General features: G+C 52.6%; 7 protein-coding genes across 7 annotated transcripts; 4 read left to right on the forward strand and 3 right to left on the reverse strand.

Moving 5' to 3' along the window:
* Positions 1-444: 444 nt before the first annotated feature.
* On the forward strand, positions 445-7332 carry BO86DRAFT_429834 (uncharacterized protein; the record flags this gene model as incomplete). The annotated part of the gene is made up of 2 exons (XM_025675656.1): positions 445-882; positions 984-7332. The coding sequence occupies exons 1-2, from the start codon at positions 815-817 to the stop codon at positions 7330-7332; spliced, it is 6417 nt and encodes a 2138-aa protein (XP_025528024.1). The 5' UTR covers positions 445-814.
* A 492-nt stretch (positions 7333-7824) lies between these two features.
* On the forward strand, positions 7825-9610 carry BO86DRAFT_89156 (TLC domain-containing protein). The gene is made up of 2 exons (XM_025677762.1): positions 7825-8625; positions 8699-9610. Exons 1-2 carry the CDS (start codon positions 8146-8148, stop codon positions 9437-9439), a joined length of 1221 nt encoding a protein of 406 aa, XP_025528025.1. The 5' UTR covers positions 7825-8145; the 3' UTR covers positions 9440-9610.
* A 986-nt stretch (positions 9611-10596) lies between these two features.
* Positions 10597-14058, reverse strand: BO86DRAFT_418828 (PCI-domain-containing protein; the record flags this gene model as incomplete). Its single annotated transcript, XM_025675090.1, has 5 exons — positions 10597-11127; positions 11224-12167; positions 12253-12389; positions 12721-13723; positions 13791-14058. The coding sequence occupies 5 exons, from the start codon at positions 14056-14058 to the stop codon at positions 10597-10599; spliced, it is 2883 nt and encodes a 960-aa protein (XP_025528026.1).
* A 317-nt stretch (positions 14059-14375) lies between these two features.
* BO86DRAFT_338549 (rRNA-processing protein SOF1) lies at positions 14376-15986 on the forward strand. Its single transcript, XM_025668992.1, has 3 exons — positions 14376-14418; positions 14482-15461; positions 15520-15986. Exons 1-3 carry the CDS (start codon positions 14416-14418, stop codon positions 15878-15880), a joined length of 1344 nt encoding a protein of 447 aa, XP_025528027.1. The 5' UTR covers positions 14376-14415; the 3' UTR covers positions 15881-15986.
* A 9-nt stretch (positions 15987-15995) lies between these two features.
* BO86DRAFT_89199 (eukaryotic translation initiation factor 3 subunit E) lies at positions 15996-17558 on the forward strand. Its single transcript, XM_025677763.1, has 3 exons — positions 15996-17197; positions 17253-17447; positions 17502-17558. The coding sequence occupies exons 1-3, from the start codon at positions 16053-16055 to the stop codon at positions 17518-17520; spliced, it is 1359 nt and encodes a 452-aa protein (XP_025528028.1). The 5' UTR covers positions 15996-16052; the 3' UTR covers positions 17521-17558.
* A 949-nt stretch (positions 17559-18507) lies between these two features.
* BO86DRAFT_278664 (uncharacterized protein) lies at positions 18508-19052 on the reverse strand (the record flags this gene model as incomplete). The annotated part of the gene is made up of 3 exons (XM_025667299.1): positions 18508-18570; positions 18692-18733; positions 18948-19052. Coding segments are annotated over 3 exons (210 nt in total), but the record flags the coding sequence as incomplete, so codon positions are not given.
* Positions 19053-20517: 1465 nt separating this feature from the next.
* On the reverse strand, positions 20518-22150 carry BO86DRAFT_89276 (ArsA family ATPase). Its single transcript, XM_025677764.1, has 3 exons — positions 21957-22150; positions 21436-21877; positions 20518-21364 (listed from the first exon to the last, which is right to left on the reverse strand). Exons 2-3 carry the CDS (start codon positions 21820-21822, stop codon positions 20711-20713), a joined length of 1041 nt encoding a protein of 346 aa, XP_025528030.1. The 5' UTR covers positions 21823-21877; positions 21957-22150; the 3' UTR covers positions 20518-20710.
* Between the last annotated feature and the right edge of the window lie 2789 nt (positions 22151-24939).

Genomic DNA, 24939 nt, shown 5'->3' on the forward strand with positions numbered 1-24939 from the left:
TCCCAAAGTAGCCTAGCGCCCGAGACAGTTGGTTGCCGGCTCATGCCTCAGGCGGCAACTTTCGGATCTTTCAAGGTTCGATGCGATTGCGTCAGGCTATCAGGCCGCCAGAGCAAACTCAACAAACGTCACTCACCGCCTCCATCCCCAAATCCCCAGCCACCGCCAAAAAAGGCTTGGCCCATTGTTTACGGGACAACCAGCCAGGGCATCGGTTGCTATGAGGCTATCCTTGATGTGTACGCCGCACATTGGACCGAACGGCGGTTGATGCCCCATGAGCTACCAACTACTTCCAGCCTTCAAACTCCACTTCCATGGTCCAACTGCCCGCTATATTAACTGATCACCTCGGGAGTTTGATCCTTTCCCCCCCGAGTTTTGCCAATTTCGCCAGTTTCGCCAGTTTCGCATCTTGTCCGCGTTCGTCGCATTGCAGTTGTTGACGTTGTTGCTGTCGTTCCTTGCCGCCGTTGTTTCCCCAGTCCTCCCCGCCCTCGTGCCCTTTCATTGTAGCAAGCGCATTTGTCTTCAGTCCCCATTTTCCTATTTTTCCTGTCGTTCCTGCTTTCGTGATACCTGCTTTTCTGTGCGCTTCCTAGCCAGACACAATTGCCCATTTGCTCTTTCTTGCGCGATTTGACGACCTGCTATGCCTTCACGACCTTGACTTGCGGCGCATTTTTCATGATCATAGCTCCTTCTCACACATTGCGGATATCCATCCATCGATCCACTTTCCGCTCAGACATCGACAGACACACACGCCACCTGCTCCACCCCTCCCAGGAACAAGTGAAATTGAAAGTTCATCATGCCTTCACACAGTCGTGAGAATTCTCATGACCGAGAACTGGTGCTGAGACATCAGTCCGTGCCCATGTACGTGCCAACCCAGTGCCCTGAAGTGGGGGTCCCTGAAGATCCTCCAGTTTCATCTCAGAAAGCGATGGATGACTGACCTTGGATTCGTGGAAACGAAGGTGGGACAGTTCGGATCCCGAACGGGCACCCCCTCCGCTACCCATGAACCCCAGTTCTACCAGCCCTGTGACCAGATCGAATGTCTCCCCAGGCATTCAAGCCGCAGCGGCCAACTTCACAGAAAAGATCCGCGAAAATGCTCCTAGTCCATACACGACGAATCCCATGCCACCTAAATCACCAGAGAAGTCCCTTATCAAAGGCCAGTTCCATAAGCGTATGCAATCATTTCAAAATAACACAGATGCTCGGTCCGAGTTCCTCAATTACCTGGAGAACAGGTCGCCGGAGCGGCCCCAACGGGCGTCAACCTTCGAGCCAGGATCCAAGTCACTGGAGAAGTCAGCGTTGAATAAGACGCCCAGCTCGCCCGACTCCAGAGAACCTGATCGAGACATGCCTAACCTTCTCATTTCCAACCGGTATCTCTCCAGACCGATCCTCGGAGAGAGTACTCCACCGTCAGCAACCATGCTAGCACTGCAGAACATGCAATTGCCTCTGGAGAATGATCCACCGCAGAAGCTCATCGAGTCGGACCCATTTGTAGGGCCCAAGCGCCCTGATCCCTATTCCTTCGAGTCCTTGTCCACCCAGATTCACAGTCTCACGGATATCGCCAGCAATCTTCAGCGCGAGATGGCTCAGTTGAGCCGACGCAGTAAAGACAATGCCACTGACCTTGTGAGTCTCAAGGCCGCGACCAACGCCCGAGATGAAGACATACGAAAAAGCCTCCGTGATCTGTCATCTAGCTTGGCTTCGAAGTTCCTTGATTCTGAGGCTGCCACAAGGTGGGATTTCAGTTCTCTACTGGGTTCTGAGAATGGTATTAACAACAGGGAACCGGATAGTTCTCCAAACTCGAAAAAGAGCTACGCGGGACCGCGAATGTCTAGTCCTAATCCTTTCGCCGCAGCGATGGAACGCGAATTGTGCGGATCACCCACACCAATCTCCGATGGGTCTGCAAGTATCGCATTGCTGGAGAAAGTCCTGCGAGAAATGGCAACGAAAGAGAATCAGGACAAACTTTTGGAAGTCGCGGAAGAGATCAAAGCTAGGCCCATACCAGAGGCATCCGGTAACCCGACTGATGACGCTGTAACGACTATGCTGGAGGAGATTCTAAATCTCGTCAAGGACGATGCCCAAAGCAAAGCTTTGGTTCGCTCACACGCACGCGAGCTCGACGATGACGAACAGGCAGACATTCAAAACAGCCTGGCCCGTTCAAAATCCATGGGCGCAGAAGACATGAATGCCAATCCAGAGCGCGCTCTTGTCCCCGTGGAAGACCACCGCACGGAGGAGATGCTTGCTATAATGAAGATCGTAAAGAACAGTGTCATTGAAGGGGGCGGCATGACAAACCAAGTGAAAGCCCTAGTACGAGAATTGCGTGGAGAGGTTCTAGGGATGGGTAGAAACTTGGCCCGCCAGATTGAAGAAGCCGAATCCTCTCGAGCTATTGAAGACAAACCTAGCGGTCTCCAGAAGGAGGAGATTGCTGCAATCATTGAAAATAGCCTGCACGACCTCAAAGGACAGCTAGCGTCGATCATCGAAGACAGCAAGCTCCATGCCTCATCGCTCTCTGACTTCCGAGCTAACGTGAACGATGAACAAATCTACTCCATCGTCAAGCAAGCTCTGGACGAGCTAGACTTCTCGCAACTACGGCCCGAGCCTCAAGGGCCCGTATTGGAACGGGACGATATCCTCGAGACAGTGAGAGAAGCGTGGGAATCGTACAAGCCCGAAATCGAACTGCAGAACTTTGGCTTGGAGCGTGACGAAATCCTTGAGTGCCTCTCAGAGGGTCTGAAGGATTACAGGCCGCAGCACGAGGAGGCTGTTACCTACGACCAGGTGCTCACAGCTGTTCAAGCTGGTATGCAGAGCTTCGAACAACCGCCAAGCATCACGAAAGAGGAAATCGTACAAACGATTCATGATTGCCTTGCAAACTTTGAGCTTCCGGCTCCTCCAGCCCTCGGACCCGAGCACCTTGATGGGATTCGTGAAGAGATACTGCAGGCAGTTAGCGAATCGGTTACGTCTCAGAGTGCCTTGACTAGAGAGTCTCTTGACTCAGGGCTCGGCCGCGATGAAATCTTAAGTGCCTTGTCAGAGGGCCTAGAGGCGCATTTCGCTTCAACCAAGGCTACAGAGCACCCCCACATTACCAAAGAAGATGTGGCCGAGGTGTTCAACGAAGCATTTGCTGCCCAACAATCTGCCCTCAGCACTAGCGTTCAGCCGAGTATCTCACGCGACGAGATTCTCAATGCCATTGCAGAAGGAATGGAAAGCCAGAATGCCGTCACTCGTGAAATAGAACTCAACCGAGACGACCTAATGGAAGCTATCTCCGCCGGCTTACAAGAAGCGAATGCTGCGAACCAGAATTCTGGCGATCAGATGCTCGAACAACTTCAAGAGCACCTCGATGGCATGAAGGAGGAACTGAGCCACCACCTTTCGACGAACGAGAAAGACAGCGAGCAACTACTTAATGCTATCAAAGATGGCATTGCTGTTGTGCGACAGGAGGTAGAGGGATACGCTGCAACTGCAGCGGAGTCTTCTGCGAAGCACGAGATCATGGACACAGTCAAAGAAGGGTTCCGACTGTTGCAGGCTGATATGGAGAAGACCATAACAGAGACCGCTCTCTCTAACAGTTCTCGCGGCAATCCTGATACTCCCGAGCTTCTCGACGCCATGGAGAAGGAGTTTGAACACCTCCGACAGACCATGAGCAATCTTCTTATTCGTAGCAACGTGTCCACCGAGAAGGATGAGATCCTAGATGCCATTCGTGACATTTCTGACCAGCAGAAGTCGTCGAGCAATGATGAAATCACCAAAATAATCAAGGAGCAGATTGAAGAGCTTCGTGACACCATGAATATGAGCCTTGTTCGCGCCGAGCCGACGGAGACAGCAGAGCCCACCGAGAAGCATAGCGACAAAGAGGATATAATCGCCGCGCTGCGTGAGAGTCTCGACACTTTCCGCGAGGAGAATAATCAGCCCAAGGATGCGGGTGACAATCTGCTTGCGGCCACTAGCGAAATTATTGATACAGTCAACAACGGTTTTGGTACAATCAAAGAAGATCTCGCAAAACTCTTGGAGAGGCCGGTGGAGTTCGATCATTCCGAGCTTCTAGACACTCTGAAGGAGGGCCTCAGCAGCCTCAAAGCGGACGTTGAGATGCTGCGCCAGTCTCATACGGAGAGTCATGTAGAGAATGACGAGCCAGAAACAACTCGCGGTGGGGAATTGATGCTAGCAAACGCCCCAAGCGAGCCCGCCAATCCCGCTATGAATAACGACTTTGAGGCATTGAAAACCTTAATTTCACAACTTCAGACCAAGGTTGAGGCTATTGAAGGTGCCCCTAGAAGCAGCGAGCTTCCTGAAGACATTGTCAAGAAGGAGCATCTGGATGAAGTCCTTCTTGGTCTGCACGAGCTTCAGAGCGCTGTAACAGGAATCGTTGCTCGTGACCAACCTGCGGACGAGACGACGGCCAAGAAGGAAGACACGGACGCTATAGAGACATTGCTCCGCAACACCAAGTCTCAGCTAGATGAGATGAAGTTTCCGGCCGCAGATGAGATTGCCAAGGCAGAGCAACTGCAAAGCTTGGAAGCGATCGTCGCAGAGACGAAAGAAGCCATTTCCGAGCTTTCCACGCGCATTGAATCGGAAGGCCCCACAAAAGCCGAGATTGGGACGCTTGAAACGCTCATGAAGGACATGTGGATTGCCCTTGATGAGCTGAAGGGCAAAGCAGAGCCCGAAGATGAAAACGCCGAGAAATTGGTCAAGGCAGACTTGCAGACTGTTGAGGCCATGATCTTCGAGGTCAAGACCCAGGTTGAGGAACTCAAGCTGCCAGACGTCGAGACATTGCCGACCAAGACGGAAATCCAAGATCTAGCCGCATTGGTCACAGAATTCCGCGAAAAGGTCGATGCCGATAATGAGATGACTGGGCAGGCTTTTGATGCACGGAAAGTGGAACATGCAGGTCTCGCAGAGAAGATTGAAGAGGCCAGGGCCGTCGTCGAGGGCCTCGGTGACGAGCTCAAGAGCAAGTTGGATGGCAGTGACCAAGGGCTTGCTGAGCTCAGGCAATTACTTGAAGGTCTTGCAGTGTCTGCAGAAAGCTTCACCACCGTTGAGAACGTGAACGAACTCACCGAGCTCATCAACCGGGAGTTTGAGCGGGCGCGGGGTGAGCAGGACGCAACCAAGCTGGAGAACGAAGAGCGAGACGCTGCTGCCATGGTCAAGCAGGACGAGACTCGAGCGGCCATCATTGTCGAGCTGGGCTCGAAAATCGACGAGAAGCTCGGGGAGGTCATGGCAAAGTATGACGAGGTTCACGCCGCCATGGACACTGCTCTGGACTCTAAGTTCTCTGAGGCTGCAGATCGTGACAATGCACACCTGGAGGCAGTCACGAGCACAAAGGCTCTGGCAGAAGACATCAAGCTCGTGATCGGGTCTATGGGCAACAGCGTCACTGAAGCTTGCGAGCGCATGACTGTCGACGCCCAAACGTTCTTCGAGAAGGTCGACGAGTCTTACAACAAGATGGAAGAGATGCACAACCAAGTGAAGACGCAGCAGGAGCAAGCTCGATCGGATCTCGAGAAAGCTGCTGCTGCCACTGATCGCGTGGAAAGCCAACTGCATGAATTCCATCCACAAGTGCTTGAATCCATTCAGCAAATCCTCGCGATCGTCGGGCAGCACTACGACCATTCGCAGAAATCTGCGCAAGAGATCCGAATGGACCTTTCTACGATCCCTTCCACCATCACCCCCCTGCTCCCAGCCCTACCGCCGCCGGAGCCTGAGAAGTACGACGACTCCCCTGTCCAAGAGAAGCTCAACAATCTCCTTGAACACGCCAAGAATAATCAGGTCCAAGAGACACTTAGCACCTTGATGGAAAGGGTTACCAATGGCCAAGTCCATGAGAAGCTAGATCAGCTTCTGAGTCAAACTACAGATACCAATGGTCAGGTCTACGAAAAGCTAGAAGAGCTTCTAGGTCACGCTACCAACGCCAATGCGCCGGTCCATGATAAATTGGACACTCTGATCGACCATGCCAACAACACCGACCAATCCGTGAATCAGATGATGAAGCTTGACGAGATGCACAAGGATATCATGGAGACCTCTCAAAGAATGAACGAGATGTTCGCAGCCCAATCCGCCATGATCGCGGAAGACAATGAGCGACGGCGAAAGGAGGCTGAAGAGGCAGCGATCGCTCTCGAAAGACGAAATGCACAGCGGGAGCAAGTGGAAGCCGAGATTGAAACGCTCCGTGAGGAGAAGGACTCTCTCCTAAACATCATCCACAGCCTCAAGTCCGAGAAGGATAACCTTCTCAAACAGACCACAAAACTGAACAAGGAAGTCGCTGGTTTGGAGATGGCTCTCGAGCTTCGTCATGAGGAGATGCAGCTCATGGAGGACCGCGCGGACAGCCTGGAGAAGCGGATCTTGGAAGGTGTTCTGGACCATGCTCGCAGCGTCCTTCTCAGTCGACCCAACAGTCTGAACATGAAAAAGGCGCGTGGATCACGAGCCCGAGGCCCCAGTGCTGCAAGTGCCGCTAGTACTGCTAAAGATGTCCGCAGCTTTCTCGGCAGCAGCGTTGGAATGGCGTTGAAGAAGCGAGGCCCCGCTGGATCACGGGCCGGATCAGGGGCGCCTCCCACCAACAGCAAGGAAAGACGCATTCTTAGTCTCAGCAATGTGACTGGGAATCGAGGCGCTGGGGATCGACATGTGAGCGCGAGCAGTGGGTTTACGGGCCTCAAACGTAGCCATTCGGTCAAATCCAATTTCTCCCAACGGAAAGCCTCTTGGGGCGGCAAGAGCTCCGTCGCCAACAAGGAGAATGAAGTATTCCCAGAAGAGGATGAGAACCAGAGCGAGGACGAGAGCGATGCAGGGACCGAGCGACGAACCAGCTACGCAGGGACCTATGCGGACAGCATGGTATATGGAACCGGCAGTGTGGTCTCCGGCGCCGATCGACGGGTAAGCGCCACTAGCTCAGTCGGCCCACGGTCCGTAGCGGACGATCACGACGATGGGGAAAGTGAGGCATCGGGGGTTGAAGATGATGCTCAAACGACGAGGGCAGGTGGCCCTGAGGAGTCTGAGGTGGGAGAAGAGGAGTTTGAGGATGATGATGAGGAGTACGATCACCCGCTCAAGTTGGACGAGCAATCTTCGAAGTTGGTGGTTTATGGGCAGCACAGTGACAGTGGTATTGGACCCGAGGTCACAAGTGTTGCGGCATGAAGTCGCGTGGATTGACCTTTGTCTCTCATTTTCTTTTGTACCCTGTTTGACCCCGAGGATTCACATCGTGTGATGTTGATTCTTCATGAGCATATACTACAACCACTATTACTTACTTATCCCCACTCCAGCGTTTGGTTGATCTAAATGCTTTTGTTTGAAGAGATCCGAGCTTTTTTAGAGGGGGTTGAAGGGTGAGATGATGGTGATGGTGATGGTGATGACGTTGGAACGGTTTCCTTTGTACTTTGTACTTAGTACTTTGATTTCTTTTGTGATGACATATGATATGTGATAGTCCCTCAGTTGATCCTGGTTCGAATGAAACGGAAATGAAGCACACTGAGTAAACAAATGAATGAATGAATGAATGAATGAAAGAAAGAGAGGAATAGATCACATGCTTCTTCGATCTGACTGCTGAGTCAGCCCCTGCTTCCCCCAACCGAACCAGAATCGGGCCCAAAACAACAATCATCTTGCATGCATTGACCGGAATCTGCTGCAATAACCATGTACGGTCCAGTCCAGTCCTGAGCATGACCCCCTGATGCGAAAATTATCCATTGGAGACTTAAATATGGCTCAGGGCCTTCTTCCTTGCTTCTAGTTGAAGTCTAGTCTAGACCGACTAGTCCATTACATTAACTGCTACTAATTTAGTCTCCGTCTCCACCTCCGTCTTCCTTCCTTCTTCCCCCCTCTCCATCTCTCTACTCTCTTGGCCTTCTCTTCCTGTTCTTCTCTTTCACACTATTACACTATTGCCATAGCCCCTCCCTTGTCAAGTCCGGGGAGTGGTCAACAGCCGGAATGTTGGACCCATTTCCCCCGCCGCCAGAATGGCTGCGTGAAGCTGTCGAGCCCTGGGCTCTCTACCTGAACGTGCCCGCTGTGACCGAACATGCCCACGAGATCATCTTGTCCTTCACCGGCTACCTCTTCATCCACTACATCCTCTCCCCCTGTCTCTCTCCGTTGCTCTTCCCCCGCCATTACCCCAACCTGAGCCCGCGAACCAAGCTCAACTGGGATGTCCATGTCGTGTCTCTGGTGCAGAGCACCTTCATCAACGCCATGGCCCTATGGGCTATGTGGGTGGATGAAGAGCGATCCTCCATGAACGCCGCCGAACGCGTCTACGGCTACACAGGAGTCTGTGGCTTGGTCTCCGCCTGCGCTGCTGGATACTTTGTCTATGATTTGATCGTCAGTGCCGTCTACATCAAGATGTTTGGTGTCGGCATGCTGTTTCACGCCATTAGTGCCCTGTGGGTGTTCAGCTTCGGATTTGTACGTGCACTTCTCTTTGCCCTCCTGAAAGTTTTGAACTTCTCCAAACTAATCGCTCACTGTCTGGCTGCAGAGACCTTTCGTAAACTACTACTCTTCGGTCTTCATCCTCTACGAACTCTCCAGCCCTTTCCTCAACATCCACTGGTTCCTTGACAAGGTCAACATGACCGGCAGCAAGCTCCAGTGGTACAACGGCATGCTGCTCCTCTTCACCTTCTTCAGCTGTCGCCTTGTCTGGGGTACCTGGCGATCCGTGGACGTCTACAAGGACATGTGGTACGCCCTGAAACAGACCTGGGACGCTACCGACGTGGCCACCGCGCTCAACCAGTCCGTCGATATCACCGCCCAGGTGTTCCGGACCCACGACGGCTCTCTCAGCGGTGGTCTGGATGGAGCCCGTGCCCAGGCCCAGCTTGAGCTCTCCAAGTATGCCAACTACACCGCCACCGGTACCCCAACCTGGTTAGTTGTGACCTACGTGATCTCGAACGTGGTCCTCAACTCCCTCAACTACTTCTGGTTCTCCAAGATGGTCGAGACCGTCCTTAAGCGATTCCGCGGACCCGCCGCTGGCGAGAAGGAGAAGGGTTCCAAGGGAGCTGTGACGGACTCCACCACGGCAGAGAAGCTCAACCACCTGAAGGAGGACATTGCTCAGAAGGTTGTCTTGGAAGCTGCTTCGAAGTTGGAGCAGGAGGAGGGCAGCCCTTTCTTGGAGGATGTGTCCGAGGAGAAGCTTGCTTCCGCCGTGAATATGGGTCTCGCAGAGGAATTGAGAAAGAGGAAGGCTCATGTGGCCGCCGCATAGAGTATTTCCCGCTCCCTCCTCCCCATTAGGGGCCTACATCACGTCCCATCTTCGATCTTAGGTGTGAGATCTCCAACTTGCTCTTATCTTACAAACGAGACGAAGAGAACCACTTGCCCCCCCCCATTAAACCCACTCTTAGAAAGGCAATCATTTACATTTTTAGTTTCATTCTCCCCCTGGCTCTTACAGTTCCAAATCATCGCGTTTTTGACTCTGTTCACGGTCGCATTGCTTACTTATTAATCCCATGCTCTTGATGTCTTTCCTACTCGAATGATTGAGCGAAGTGTCCTGTTCCCTGTATCAAATTTCTTTGTCCCATGCTGTGATCCGAGTTCATGCAAGACGGGATGGTACGGTGTTATGAGGTCTGTCTTTCCGATTGCTTTTTCCCCCCACGGGCTCAGAAGATTCATGCCGTGTTACGTGACTCAAACGCAGAGGTTATATCTTCATCATTGTCTTCGCATCCCAATTGGTGCAAGTCTTTGCATCCCCCAGATAAAGCACTAGAGCACCGTATCTACGTGTTACCGCACACTTTACTCACGAGGTTCCTCTACAGACTGTGAGCGGTTGCCTGAAGTAGGTGTTGCACATACCGAGAAAAAGAAACAAACATGGAAGACGTGTTTTCTGTTGACATTTGATAAATGGTCAAAAGAAAAGTGAAAACTAAGAAAAAAGTAGCCGACTTGAAGCATCCCAGATAAGAAAAGTCCAAACACCACGTAAGCGCCCCTCCCCCGCTCCCTTCCCCTTTAAATCAGACAGTTAGATAAGATCAGAGAAGCTTTGATTCTTGGCCGGATGTGGGTCCGCAAGTAGAGATGAGAAAGATGGACGATGTCATAGACAGGAACCCTATTCGATAGGTGGTTAGCTGATCGTGTAGGAAAAAGAAGATCGTGTGAGAAAAAGCAGGAGAGACAATTCAAGATATCAGGAATGTACGTGAGTAAAGAATCGTGTTTTGACAGCATGCACAACTTCTTGTGTGTCTGAGTGAGCTGGGTAAACGAGGTATTCATCATAGAAAAGGTGGGTGTGCCCATTTAAGCAAGAAGAGGATGAGTAAATCATACATACCAATCTTCCTGAATAAAAAAAAAAATTTATACAAATCCACATAGAGGATAGGAATAAAAGGGCGTTTAGAGAGCCCTCCCCATGGCCGCCTCGGGTCTGGCAAGCATGTAGCGCACCGCTTCCCTCGCGACGGGGGTGTCCCACGCCCCATCGGTGCCGCCTCGCCGGAACTCCGGCCCGCTGGCGTCCTCGCCGCCGCCTCTCGTGGCCTCGCCGAGGATGGTCTCGAGGTCCCTCCGCTGGCTGTTGACCCAGCGGCGGAGGAAGGTGGCAGGGTCCTTGCTTAGGGCCGTGAAGAAGGAGTGGCGGGCGCGCGAGTGCGTCAGGGCCTGCACGATGAGCGCGACCTGGTCGTCCAGCGTGGAGATGTGGCGCATGGCGGCGGTGTACTGCGGGTTCTGGGTGAGGGCGAGCATCTTGGACCGCAGGGGGTCCTCCAGGGCGACCTGGATGTCGTAGACGGTGGGGGTGGGGTCGTTGTGGTAGTCGGCGTCGACGCGGATGGTGTAGGGGAGTTTGATGGGGTCAATCGGGCTCGTGTGCGGGCCAATGCTTTCGGGAATCTGGGGGAAGAACATTTGGTCCCGACCGAAGATCTGGATGGGAAAGATGGTTTAGTATAGGAATCTGATGGCCTGCGGAAGGGGTAGGGTCGTGCTGGGCCTGAACATGAAAGGAGAGAGGCAACATACCGATCGTAGACGGTGGTCACAGCGTACCAGCCGCTTCTCTTCATCCTCCTGTAGTCCCATGGCGCGGATGTAATCCCATATGCCGAGAACAATCCCACTGCGAGTCTCTTCTTCCACGTCCAGAACCTCCGCCAGCTCCTTGCTCAGTTTATATCGCTCTGGCGTCTCGTCACGCACCAGACTGACTGTGACGTTGAGATTCTCCTGCGACGCGCGGGAGAACTGAATGGAATCGAAGTCTGCGGTGGGGGGAAGCGTAACGGCAGTGGGGGGTAATTGCGGCTTGTTCCAGGTGATAGGCTTGACATCCTCCGGGTTCGTGGTGGCCGGTCTGTCGAAATCGATTGTGATGGATTTGAAGAAATGCGAGAAGCGCTGCTGAGACCGCTTATTTGACGCTGCGGGCTTCGTCTTGGTCTTCAGAGCCTCGGGGCCATCCTGCTCCATCGCGTCGCCGTTCGCATCGGCGGAATCGTCTGCACCAGCCTGATCCTCGTCGCTGTCTTCCGGAGCCGTCGGGTCGCTGTCGTCATCCAGCAGACGTCCCTCGATGCGTACCTTATACCGTCCGGACCCGGGATTGCTGGCACCGTTCTGGCCCGAGGCGTTCTGCCACGGTTGGTTCTCGACCGTGTTGGATATCCAAATGCGCATGGTGCGGTACTTCTTCACGGTCTTGCTGATGGAATCTTGGATGTCGAGTCTCTTGCGCACGATGGCCGCGTCCAGCCGTTTCTCGAGGTCGCGAAGGCTTTTGTATTGCTGGACACCTTCGCCAATGACCACTTCTTCGATTCCCTCCGGAATGCTCTTGTCTGCGGGCTTGCGACTGCGGCGGAGCGCGGCCTCGTTGGCTGCGTTGGCCGCCATCATATTGCGATGTTGTTGAGGAAGGAGCTGAGGGGGAACGCCGTGTTGACCCATCGGAGCAGCAGGCATTGGTGCTAAATAGAGTTAGAATGCATGTTTTATTGGAAGCATTGAGGCAAATTGGGGCTAGAAGGTCAGAAAAGACATGGCAGGACGAACCTTGTGCTTGAGGGCCGCGACGAGGCGTGGCAGGAGATCGTTGGGCGGCCTGCGGTGGAAACCCACGCCCATAGTTGGGAGGGATCGGAGCGTTCATAGCTGGTGGCATCTGCGCTAACAAGTCTGCAAGGGAAAAGCTGGAATGGAGTATAAGGAGGGGAGGGAAATTGTTGACGCGAAAGCCCTGTGATGATGGAAGGTGAAGGCGCGCGGACGAGATGAAATGGATGTTCTGTTCTGGGCGGATAGACAGAGGAAGTTGGAGATTTGGAGAGTCAGTCGCGATTCTTTCGCCGCGGTCACGCTTTACCCCTTTCGGACGCTTCCCTGCAACGGCCATCACCACCTTAACTACTTCACTCAACTACAAACAACCTACACGTGGAATAATAACTGCCTTGTCATCAGGCATTTGTAGTACTATATCATTGCTCGAACATAAATCAGTAAGCCTCTACCTGAATCTACTCCAGCAGCGATGCTTGATTAGTGTACAGCTCCTCCACCACATTGCTCAGCTTGGCAATGGTCTCTAGAGCAGCATCATATGCCTGATCACGCTCCGTCTCGTCGAAGACAATCAGACATCCGGCTCCTTGATCTAACACTCCGATGATAACTTTGTCCAAGATCATCTGTGAAAGCTTCCTCTCCACCTGCTGCGTGTCCAGTCCTACCATCTTGGCAATGTGGTCGAGCTCAACTCGGCTGAAGGGTTCGATGACCTTGATGAGATTCTGCTCCAGCATGGCATCGTACAATCTGCGAAGGTGGTTGCGGATGAACGCATCACTACCCAACTCAAATCTGTAGTCCGACAAAGCCTTCTCGTACTGCTCGAGGGACCGGTCCGCGTGAGCACGTGCCACAGCCTTCATGGCTTCCAATCGCGGGCTAGCATACTTCTGAGCCTGCTTGGATCCCAGCAGGTTCGTGACATCATCCACCAGGTTCAACATGATCTTGCACAGCAACATGTATTGAAGAGCAGCCGTTGCCTTCTCGCCCTCGTCGAGAGAGCTGTAGCCCTCCAGCGCCTCGATGAAGTACGAAAACGATGTGTTGAAGTCCTTATCCTCGGCATGGAGCATACCGCTCTGCATGTCCAGGCCGGCTTGCAGGTTGGGAGGAGTGTAGACAGAGGCGGCAGATGTACGGGCAGCCGTCAAGGCAGCACGTGCCTTGGCCTGGTTGCCCAGTGCATGATAGACGCGCGACTCCAGCAGCTGTACTTCGACCAGCATGAGCTTGTCGTCCAAGCGCTTCAGCTCGCGGAGAAGAGAGTTAATGAGGGTGAGGGCATCGTAGTAGGTTTGTTTCTGCATGTAAATGGCCACCAGCCGGGTTTCAAGGTTCTGGCGAAGGAATGATCTCCGCTCTGCGACGGCCCAGTCGATACAGGACTTGATGACGGCAACTTGAATATCGAGGGTGTTCGGGATCTCGCTGAACAGGTCCAGCAGCTGGCGGACTATTGAGATGAACAACAATCGTCAGCTCTGTGTGTACGCATGTTCAACCCGAAGATGTCATCTTACCCAGCTTGGCTGTCTTTGCCTTGGCGAATGAAGAGAAGGAATCACGGCTTGTCTTGATCAGTTCGGCAATCTCCTGCGGCTTCTTCTGGTCCCGGTAGACCTCTCCCAGCGAGACCAGGGCGTTTTCATAATCCCGCGACGAGGCCTCGGTCGAGCCGGGACCTTTAGAGAGGATCTCCTTGAGGGTGCTCTCAGCTTTGGCAGGGTCATTCTTTGCAAGAGTCCGGGCTTCCTCTATCCGCCCAGCAGTTGTCGGAGAGGGCGCCATGGCTGAAGACGGTGCTGTGATAGAAGGAAAAAGCGAAGGTCGGAGGTAGTAGTGACAAGATAGAGCCAATGAGCAGAGATCTATCAGCGCAATGTGTGAGGAGGCTAAAAAGCCGATGGGAGATGAGATGAGTAGGGTATAGGTATAGTGGACGATGGAGGACAGGAAGCTTACAGGTTTGGCTATCGTCACTCGCAGGCCGAGCTGCAGCTGCCGCTCTCACCGCCCGCGGCTTGGCAAGCCAACCACAATCGGCCTTACCCGCCCGCCGATGGAAAAAAGATTCCCAGAAATTTTTATGTCCGACTTGAATTTCTCTTTTTCACGTTTCGGTCCCAAGGAATTTCTGAGAGCACCATGGTGAGTATATCTGTGTTAGAATGCCAAATCGTAATCGGACGGTAACTAATATATGCCCTACAGAAAATCAAAGCTCTTTCTCGTCCCACTTCCTCTCAGCAGGCCCCGGGAACTGCTGTCGTTCGACAGCCTCGAAACCTCGACCCGGCACAGCATCCTTTTGAGCGCGCCCGAGAATACACTCGCGCTCTGAATGCTACCAAGCTAGAGCGTCTGTTTGCTGCGCCCTTCTTGGGTCAACTGGGCGACGGTCATGTGGACGGTGTGTACACATTGGCCAAGGATCCAGGCTCTCTGGAACGGTTCGCTAGTGGCAGCGGTGATGGTGTGATCAAGGTCTGGGATTTGACTACGCAGGGAGAAGTCTGGGAGACTCAGGCGCACGACAACATCGTCAAGGGCGTATGCTGGACCCCCGACCGGAAGCTGCTCTCCTGCGCCAGCGACAAGACCGTCAAACTCTTCGACCCATACAACTCCTCCTCCGAGGCTCCGCCACTAGCCACCTATCTTGGGCAGGGTGCCTTCACCTCCGTCACGCATCACCGTGATCTCCCCCACTTCGCTGCCGCCTCGTCCCAAATCTCGATCTACGATCTCTCTCGCCCCTCCTCCACGCCGTCTCAAACCCTTCACTGGCCTACGAATGTTGACACGATCACCTCGGTTGCCTTTAACCAGACAGAAACCTCCATTCTCGGCTCTACCGGTATCGATCGCTCTATTATCATGTACGACCTTCGCACCTCGTCGCCGCTCACGAAGATGACTCTCCGCCTGGCGTCGAACGCGATTTCTTGGAACCCGATGGAAGCGTTCAACTTTGCCGTGGCGAATGAGGACCACAACGTCTACCTCTTCGACATGAGGAAGATGGACCGCGCATTGAACGTTCTCAAGGATCACGTTGCGGCTGTGATGGATGTGGATTTCAGCCCGACTGGTCAGGAGCTGGTCACGGCCTCCTACGACAAGACGGTGCGCTTGTGGAACCGGGCTACGGGCCACTCTCGCGACATCTACCACACACAGCGCATGCAACGGTACGTCAACGCCCCATGTGTTGACTCTTCTGACTCTTTCACTAACCTCGTCGTGCAGTGTCTTCTCTGCCAAGTTCACCCCCGACAACAAGTACATCCTGTCCGGCTCCGACGACGGAAACGTCCGCCTGTGGCGCGCCAATGCTTCCGATCGCAGTGGCATCAAGAGTGCCCGTCAGCGAACCAAGCTCGAGTACGACCAAGCTTTGATCCAGAGATACCAGCACATGCCCGAGATCAAGAGAATCAGGCGCCAGCGCCACGTCCCCAAGCCGATCAAGAAGGCCCGCGAGATCAAGAGAGAGGAACTGAACGCGATCAAGAGACGCGAGGAGAACGTCCGCAAGCACACCAAGAAGGAGAACCTGAAGAAGAGACAGAGCGAGCGCGAGAAGATGATCCTAGCCCGGGAGCAGTAGGTCGGGCTCCATCATATATCTTGCGCTTTCCCTTAGGTCATTGCTCGCCTTGGGAAATTGTCCGGGCAGTCTTACGCTCTACGTTCTCGCATGAGTGGAAGAATCTTTTTTTTTTTCCCTCCTCCCCCCCACCACTATCACCCTCCAGCAGCTGCTGTTTCTCTATAACAATATGGCAGCCAACGTTCCTCCCTCCGCTGAGACCCTTCTCAGTGGTGCCGCCGCCCACCCTCCCAAGACCGCTGAAGAAATCGCCAACCAATATGACCTCCTCCCCAAGTTGATCCCCTATCTCGATCGCCACTTGGTTTTCCCTCTTCTCGAATTCAGCTCCGGTGGCCAGGATGACGACCGGGAAACCATCCGTGCCAAGTATGAATTGCTCAAGCACACCAACATGACCGACTACGTCGCCAACCTCTGGAAGGAAATCAACGACTCCGACTCCATCCCCGAAGAGTTCATCAAGAAGCGTGAGGAGGTCCTCGCCAAGTTGCAACACTACCAGGACCAGAGCGCCAAGATCACCGAGCTCCTGCAGGATGAGAGCGTCGTGGGCAACCTGCGCAGCGACAAGGTCGCCAACTTGAAGTTCCTCGAGGAGCAGCACGGCGTCACGATCGAGATGGTCAACAGCCTCTACGACTATGGTCGCTTCCAGTACAGCTGCGGTAGCTACGGCAATGCTGCCGAGCTCCTCTACCAGTTCCGTGTCCTGTCCACCGACAACGACAAGGTTGCCTCCGCCACCTGGGGTAAGCTCGCCTCGGAGATTCTGACCACCAGCTGGGAGGGTGCGATGGAGGAGGTTCTGAAGGTCAAGGATTCCATTGAGACTCGTCTCTTCAACAACCCCCTGGGACAACTGCAGAACCGCTCCTGGTTGATCACCTGGTCTCTGTTCCCTTTCTTCAACTACGACCCCGCCCGCGATGTCTTGACCGACCTCTTCTTCTCCCCCGCCTACATCAACACCATCCAGACCAGCTGCCCCTGGATCCTGCGGTACCTCGCTGCCGCCGTCATCACCAACCGCAACCGCGCCCACAAGAGCAACAGCGTCTACCAGAAGCAATTGAAGGATCTGATCCGGGTCGTTCGCCAGGAGGGTTACGAATACTCCGACCCCATCACCGACTTCGTCAAGGCGCTGTATGTTGATTTCGACTTCGAGGAGGCCCAGAAGAAGCTGGGTGAGGCCGAGGATGTGTTGCGGAGCGACTTCTTCCTCGTCTCTGCTGCCGATGCTTTCGTCGAGGCCGCCCGTCACCTCATCTCCGAGAGCTACTGCAAGATCCACCAGCGCATTGATATCAAGTACGTGCTTTGACAGAGCGGATTTATGAAGTGATGTGACTAATCCGGACTGTAGGGACCTGTCTACCCGTTTGGGTCTCAACCAGGACGATGGTGAGAAGTGGATCGTCAACCTGATCCGCGACACCAGAGTCGATGCCAAGATCGACTACAAGGAGGGCACTGTGATCATGAACCACCCCCCTCAGTCGGTGTACCAGCAGGTTATTGAGAAGACCAAGGGTGCCTTCTTCCGGACACAAGTTCTGAGGTAAGTCCAATCCGAGCACAACCTTCAAAATACACAGTCTAATGCATAACACAGCGCGGCCGTTGCGAAATAAATGACAACCCTTCTTTGAAGTTTTCTCTGAAACAAGAATTTCGTCCTTTTACCCTTCTCTTAATGGTTCTTCATGTTAGTAGTATTTCCCGCCGAAGTGCGGCGGGCTTCCTGAAATGAGGGGACCAAGCAGAGTGGCATCAGGCTGGCGTTCAGGTGGTCCACTTTTCATGTCTTTCTTCTTATTTTTCTTTTTGCTTATGTCTCTCTTCCCCATGAACCTGTCTATTTCCCCTCCTATGTATCTCTTTGTCGACATGCTTTCAGGTGAGCCTTTTTTTTTGTGTGACGATCCACGCCCGACCTGGAAGAAAAGCAAAAAAAAACTAAAAGAAGTACTGTCGAAGTTTCCACCGGGACAACTTTTTATCTTCTGTAAAGGATTGGCGATTCAGGGGTGATCAACGAAGCGACAGATGGGACGCAGCAGCTGACTGGTATACTTGACCAGTCGCCTCTCAGCTTCGGTCTCCGGTCATGCTTGAATCTCTTGAATGTCAAGGAACAAAACCACTCTTGCCCTCTTGCCGTGTGATTGGTTGGTCTATGCAGTTACGAATGATCTATAGAGATGATGGAATTGAATGTTGAATCTAGATCTATCTTTTTTTTTTTTTTGCCATCCCCCTTTTTTTTTCTGGCAAACAGTTAGAGCTCTACCCAAAGGCAATCACAACCCAATATCCACACCTGAACCTAGAGATCAATACTAATTCACCCGCCTCCGACTCGCTCCCGGCCCCCTCATGTGCCGTCTCCCACCCATCTCACCCTGGCCATGACCATGACTGTTAGTATAACCGGCGCCCCTCATCCACACAATCTCATTGATATACGGCTCTTCCCCTTCTCTGTTCCCCGAACATCGAGCCGCCGGACTCGCCCCGCTGCTGGTACTTCCACTTCCGCTTCCGCTTCCGCTGCTGCTGCTGCTGCTGCTGCTAGAGCTAGAGCTATATCTATAACCCCCACCGGTACTCTCACCAGCCATGCGCAGGGATTCCTGCCGTTCGTATTCGCGAGACATGGCTGATAGATCGTCGATCTGGTTCTATAATGTTTTTGCGAGGGGGCGGTTATATGCTGGGTTTCCGAGAATTGTGGTGCAGGTGCCGGTGCAGGTGCAGGATGGTTATGGTTGTGGTTTCTAGGGAGGAGGAGACGGTACGTACCCTCGTCAATGGGACACCGGTGATGAGGTAGCCGTCTCGGCCCTGCGCGAGGGATTTGTGGTTTAGTGGATGTAGTCGATTAGTGGGATTTGGGGGGGGTTGGGGGGGTAGGTGGCTTGCGGATTGTGGATTGTGGATTGTCACTTTGGGTATGGCTTTGAGTTGTAGGGGGTGGGGATATTGTCATTTGGGGAGCATGCACAAAATATGATGGTAAGGAAGTGAAGTATGGCTGGATGGATGCAATGTGGCATACCTGGTAGGAATACGGCCGCGCCGTTGCCGCTGGACCCAGGAAGTACTGGATCTGGCCGAGGACGATGGCGCGGGAGAGACCGTAGCCGGGGAGCCAGTATTGTTGGGTCTCGTGGGGTAGCATTGTTGACCTTGGGGGTTGGGGGGAAGAGGGGGGGCGGAGTATTTGTGCGTGTAGTCTGTGGAGAGTGTATACTGAATATGGTGTTTTGGTGAGAGAGGTATATAGGGCTTGTATATACAGTCGGGCAGGACGACTGAATATCAGAAAGGATTGTATGATCTCAACAATGAGGGGGGAGGACCCCCTTTTGTTGTAGATTTATAGGCAGGTTCCCAATCCTAGATCATGCAAGGAAAGCATTGGTTGTTGCTTAGCTGGTTTGTGGCTTAGTAGCCTTGTCATGCATATCGATGTGAATGCTTCGCTTTGCTTTACCCCGTTTATATACAGTGCCTACGGAGCTAGATTCATTATACAACGGATATAGGAATCGATTCCTGAAAGTGAGAACTGCCATGCCTGTATCCCCCTCTAAAACCCCAAGCCCGATATATATGCCAAGTATATCCACAAAGAGATCCAGAGATCGAGGCATTGAGAGAAAGAGAGGAGAACAGACAGCCCTGCAATCACTGCTGAAATGCAGTCCCGCAACAAACAAAAAAAAAAGCAAGCGCGCCTCACTCTTTCCCATCCAACCACCACCGTCCTCCTCTACACCGTTTCTTCTGAACGGCAGACTAAGAAAAAAAAGTGAGGCTTGTCTGTCAGAATTCAATAGAAGCAGGCGAATTCGGCCCCACAAATCATAAGCTTATGCGTGGTAGATTTGTTTCAATTCTCGGGGTACTGTACTGTGTTGCTTGTTTGACTTTTCGTGTTGCTGCAGCGCCAAAACTACCTATGCATGCAGTTCTGATGTGGTTGCTACAGGGCAGTATGCATGTACCGTACGTGGGAATATGTGCTTCGGGGCCTGGTGCCGTGGTTCCAAGAATGTGAAGCTACTTCAAGTGGATTGTGGCATGGTGTAAGATTTGATTGGCAAGGGGATTCTGATGGACTGGGCCAGGCGCTCTTGATCCCTGTGGGTGTGCTACAGGTGTCTGGATACTGATTGCATCTTCTGATGATGTGGCCCCAGAGGGTCTGGATTACTCCATCTCTTTCATGCGGCGAGTCAAGCAGGCGGTTTCTGGCAGCCTACCGCTTCATGGCTGTTTCAGATCCCAGTCATCCAGTGATCGAGTTAGCCATGAGGTTTTCCATTGCTCCTAAATGCAGGGGTCTTGCAAGACGAATCAAGGTCTGTTGTAAGAGACTCTCAGCAAACAAGCTCATATGTGAGCGAAATGACAAGGGCCATGGCAGATGAACACTTAGGACTCCTCAGACGTCAGGCTGCTCGTCAATACTGCAAGGATTTCGTGGTCGAAGCGAAGGAAATGAACATTATCGAAGAGTATAGATGGAGCTGCAGGCAGAAGGTGAAGTCATAGTACAGAGATCCAAATCAACATGCTGATGCGGAAGACAAACCCCTTGAGCTAATACATCAAACCAGAATCCCCAGCTCAAGAAGGTAAAATTAATATTCAGAATCACCAAAACGCTTCTTGCATTACTGTCTATGATCTTTTCGTGACTCATCCAGACAAAAGGCATACTTGCAACAAAATATCATGCAAAGAATCGTCCCGCATCCGTTAGTTGCCCTCCGGGGGAACATATGGGTTCACAAGCATGTCGCTAAACCTGTTTCATGAATTAGCACCGACGTTTAGTGTGCCTGAGCTACTCGGACACTGCTGGGTCATCACATACTTCTCAAGCTTCTCCTTGCCTCTTACTTCCTCAACCAACAAAGGCATCTGGACAACGTTGAAGTCCTCGTAGAGTTCCTCGATCTGCTCAAGGTACTTCTTCTGCATCTTTCGGCGTGCGTTACACTGTTCGCACGCGCTGCTCTGCGTAGGGAATAACAGTTGGTTGACGACGATAGCATGGGTGTCGATGTTGTAGCTGGTCAACTCCTGGATCATGCGCTCGGTTTCGTACAACGACAGGAACTCAGCGATGCAGACGCAGACGAAGGTGGTAAGGTCGGCATCCTTGAACTGGGAGTTCACCTCGCTGATCGTCTCCCGGAGAGACTCCATCTTCTGCAACAGTTCGTCGAGGTTCTGACCGCCGGGCAAACCTCCACGGGAGCCCAGAATAGAGTTGAGCATAGGGCCGAACTGGGAGGACAGCTGCGACAGCTTCGCGAGAGCCTTCTCGAGGACGGTAGGGAATTGGAGGAAGCGGAGAGTGTGGCCGGTGGGCGCAGTGTCGAAAACGATCACCTCGTAGGACAGGGACTTGACTTGCTTCAAGACCTCCGCGAAGGACATGGCTTCGTCAACACCGGGGATCTAGTGAACCAATCATTAGCCATGGAAGCTCGTGATGCATGCGCGCAAACGCCGGGGAACGTGGAGCGTACGCTGAAAGCTAGATCCTGCATCATGCCGCCCACACCCATCCCGGACAACGGATCATCTCCCTGGCCTTCACCAGTAGCCAAAAGGTCCTGGATACTGCCATTGGGGTCGATCTCCATGGCGCTCAAATTGGTATAGCCATCGACCAGTCGAGCCTCCTTTCCAAACTTCTGTCCAAAGGCATCGCTCAGGTTGTGCGCGGGGTCGGTGGAGATAAGCAGAACAGACTTGCGGACTTTAGCCAGCTGAATCGCAAGCGAGCAGGAGGTCGTAGTCTTGCCGACACCTCCCTTACCACCGACGAAGATCCAGCGCAAGGTTTTCTGGTTGACGACCGACTGGAGCGTGGGCTCCATGAGGTCGTCGCTATGCACGACAGCGGAGGACATGGTAGGGGTCGAAAAAGAAAAGGATTGAGACTATGGGTTTGGTTGTGTATCTGGTCTGAGAACAGAGAAAAAAAGAAAGGAGTAAGCTTTAGCGCTTTACCGACTTGCAGTGTTGATTTGGAGCTTGGACTTACCACGTAACTGACGGGTTCCCCGCAGAGTCCTGAAACCTTCGGATAAGGCGGTCGGTGGGATTCGAGAAGTTTCGTAAGAAGAGCTGCGTCACTCCACGCTAGTAGTCGAGGGAAGTAAGTGACAGGCACGGTGGTATTTCTTTCTATACAGCAACAATGATTGAGAGTCGTACATGTACAGCGCAAGAAACAGCAGGCGGCTCTTGCCTCAACTCTCTTTAGCTGTTGCTCAGGCGGCACGTGCCACGTGCTACGTGCTAGAGCCATCATGGGCCATTTTACCTTACCTTCTGCCTCAGGCGCTGTACTATGTAGTCTGTATAGAGTTATCGCTCCCTATCGCTTCGAATCACCCTCCGCGCGACATGCAGCCCATTCCCGACACCTTCCGCAGAATGGCACACCCCTGAATGCGTCGGATATCGGGTCCTTCTGTAACGGCTAGGAGCAAGTTAGTCTTAGAAAACTCTCTTTTGAGTACGGTCCGACCTGAACGGTCTTGCGATCAAGTCGATGCAGTTGGCCCCATATTGTCTGGAATACCTTCAGCGCCCATCAGTGATGCGATTCTGATCATGATACGTTCTGCATCGCTTACACATGTAACTTACTTCTTCTGGAACTTCTTTAGTGGCACACGAAGGGCATCATTCATACCCATGCTATCAGGTTGTGGAAATATGACAGATGGCAATAAAGCTGAGCTGTCTAGATGTCTGGTGGCCTTGCAGATGAATAATAATGTGATTCCAAGTGTAGTTAGTGCTTGTGCTTGCTGGCAAGCACGGAGCACCTTATTACCACAACATCCTCCTCCGCAGAAAATGAGGCTCTACATGCCGTGCATCACAGATCATATTGCCGCAAACTAAGCCCTCTATCATCGTACTCATGGTTCAGCCAAAAGCAGAGAGGTCATGAAGTCAAATAGACTGCCAGTCTAATTCAATCCCGCGATCCCTGTATCTGTACTTGTACAGTACTACCAACTCAGCACGTCTGGAAGTGACGGTGTAGCTTGGAGATCAGTCGATAACATTCGACTGCATCATGATCTACATCAGTACTTCATTCCAAGGCCAAATGGGAAAAGACCGCTTTCGCCTCAGCTGATAGCTTCAATGGAAATCGCAAATTAAAAGTACTCAAGTACAATCGTTGACTGGTAGACCAGCCATGATACCTTCCTATAGGCGGATTGCAAGATCCGGTGCTAGAGTCATTGCTAACACCCCCCACCAGCAAAATCCAATACAACAACTGGCTGCATCTTTGAACATCGTCTGACTTGGATCCACGTGTTTACCCCCCCTCCCCCCAACAATCTATGGAAAACAATCCGCGTCGACTACTGCGTTGTGTTGAGGCCTTCCCACTTTGACACGGATTGCCTTATGACTTATAGCCGAGTCTACCATACAATGTATGTACGTACTCGGCATAAAACGCGCCATAAATCTATCATGCATCTTGGGCTGTCCGGCCTTGCTAGCTCATTTCTCCTTTGCATAAAATGCAGTTGCGTGCCTGTGCTCCGTTTTCGGGGGACGCTAAGGGGAATAAGCCTCCCGCACCTGGAGACCCGGCTCGGGGTTGACTTGGGGGGAGGTGCCTGGAAAAGTCTAAAGAGGACGCAACAAGTATGATTCTGAGCATGAACGGCCAGAAAATATTCTCAGCAAGAACTTGGAAAGCGATCGTTTTATCGACTATCAATTATCGGCTATCTACTATCGATAGGAGTGTGTTCTGGCCGGCCTGTAGGCCAGTTGGGGCTCCATGTGGAGAGACACAATGAACTCCAAACTTACTTCTCCTCCTCGGCATGGAAGGCTCATACCATCTGGCCGAGTCCGATCACCCACTGATCCAGAGATTGGGGTGGCAATCCAATAAAGACTTCTTACCGAACCGGTTTCGATGCCAATGAGATACCGCGACAATGGCATCACGTGATGAATACCCACGGGACGAACGTTCCGGAGCATTGCGTCATCGGGGACGATCCAATCATGGAGGGGATGTGTCACTCAACGTTCCGAAGGAAGATTCCCCCTGAAACCAGCAGAACAGGTTAAGTTGAAATTGGAGCCGGAGATGGAAGGGGAGAGGACGAGGAGGGGGTGTGTGGAAGCCTGGAGGATAACCTGCTTGAGCCAATCCTGAGCCCTGGGAAGAGGGCCGTCAATGAGCCATTCATCTATTCATCCATTCATGCCGGCGATTCATGTCACCCTCGACTGCAGTCTCGACCACTGAGTCGACGCAGATCCTGACCGCCCTGCAGCCGGACAAACATAGTGTCCGATTCATGATTCGTTCGACTGGGCGGGGGCTCACATACGGGCCCGTGAGTGGCTGAACTAAGGGAGCCAAGTGGGGTGGACTTTAGTTGGACATCGAAGGAAAATTCCTGTCGTCGTCACCGTGATCTCATCCATTGCTGCCAAATCAAACCCCCCCCCCCTTCTTCTTCTGCTGCTGGTGCTGTTGTTGCTGCTACTTCTGCTTCTGCGTCTGCCACAGTCACTGCAGTCAAGTCAGTCATCAGTCAGTTCTGGCCTGCTTGTTGCACCTCGTAGTACGGAACTAGAAAATTAGAGTATGTAGACGGTGGTTGTTGCACTTCTTGTCCCTCCCCCCAGCCTATTTTCTACCCCTGGATAGCGAAGCAACATTCTTGTAACCCGAGGCCGAAACAGCGAGAAAGTGTAGAAAAAGACCTTGTCCTCGGTTGTTAAACTCGCCAGTCTTTCCGCCGTCATTTTCAACGATCACTTTCCACCCGGATTCCGCTCGTCACATTGGTTGAAAAGTGTTCCCGAGAGCCCACCATCTCCAAGACCCAAGTTCTTCTGTCCAAGTAAGGGCCAGCCAGCATTCGCCTGCATAATCATCCAGCCAATTTTTTTTTCTTTTCGTTTTTTTTTTTTTTTTTTTTTTTTTTTTTTTATAGGCGGATAAGAATTATAGATAGATCATG

The sequence above is a fragment of the Aspergillus japonicus genome (genome assembly GCF_003184785.1).
Source record: "Aspergillus japonicus CBS 114.51 unplaced genomic scaffold BO86scaffold_22, whole genome shotgun sequence".
NCBI classification, from domain to species: domain Eukaryota; kingdom Fungi; phylum Ascomycota; class Eurotiomycetes; order Eurotiales; family Aspergillaceae; genus Aspergillus; species Aspergillus japonicus.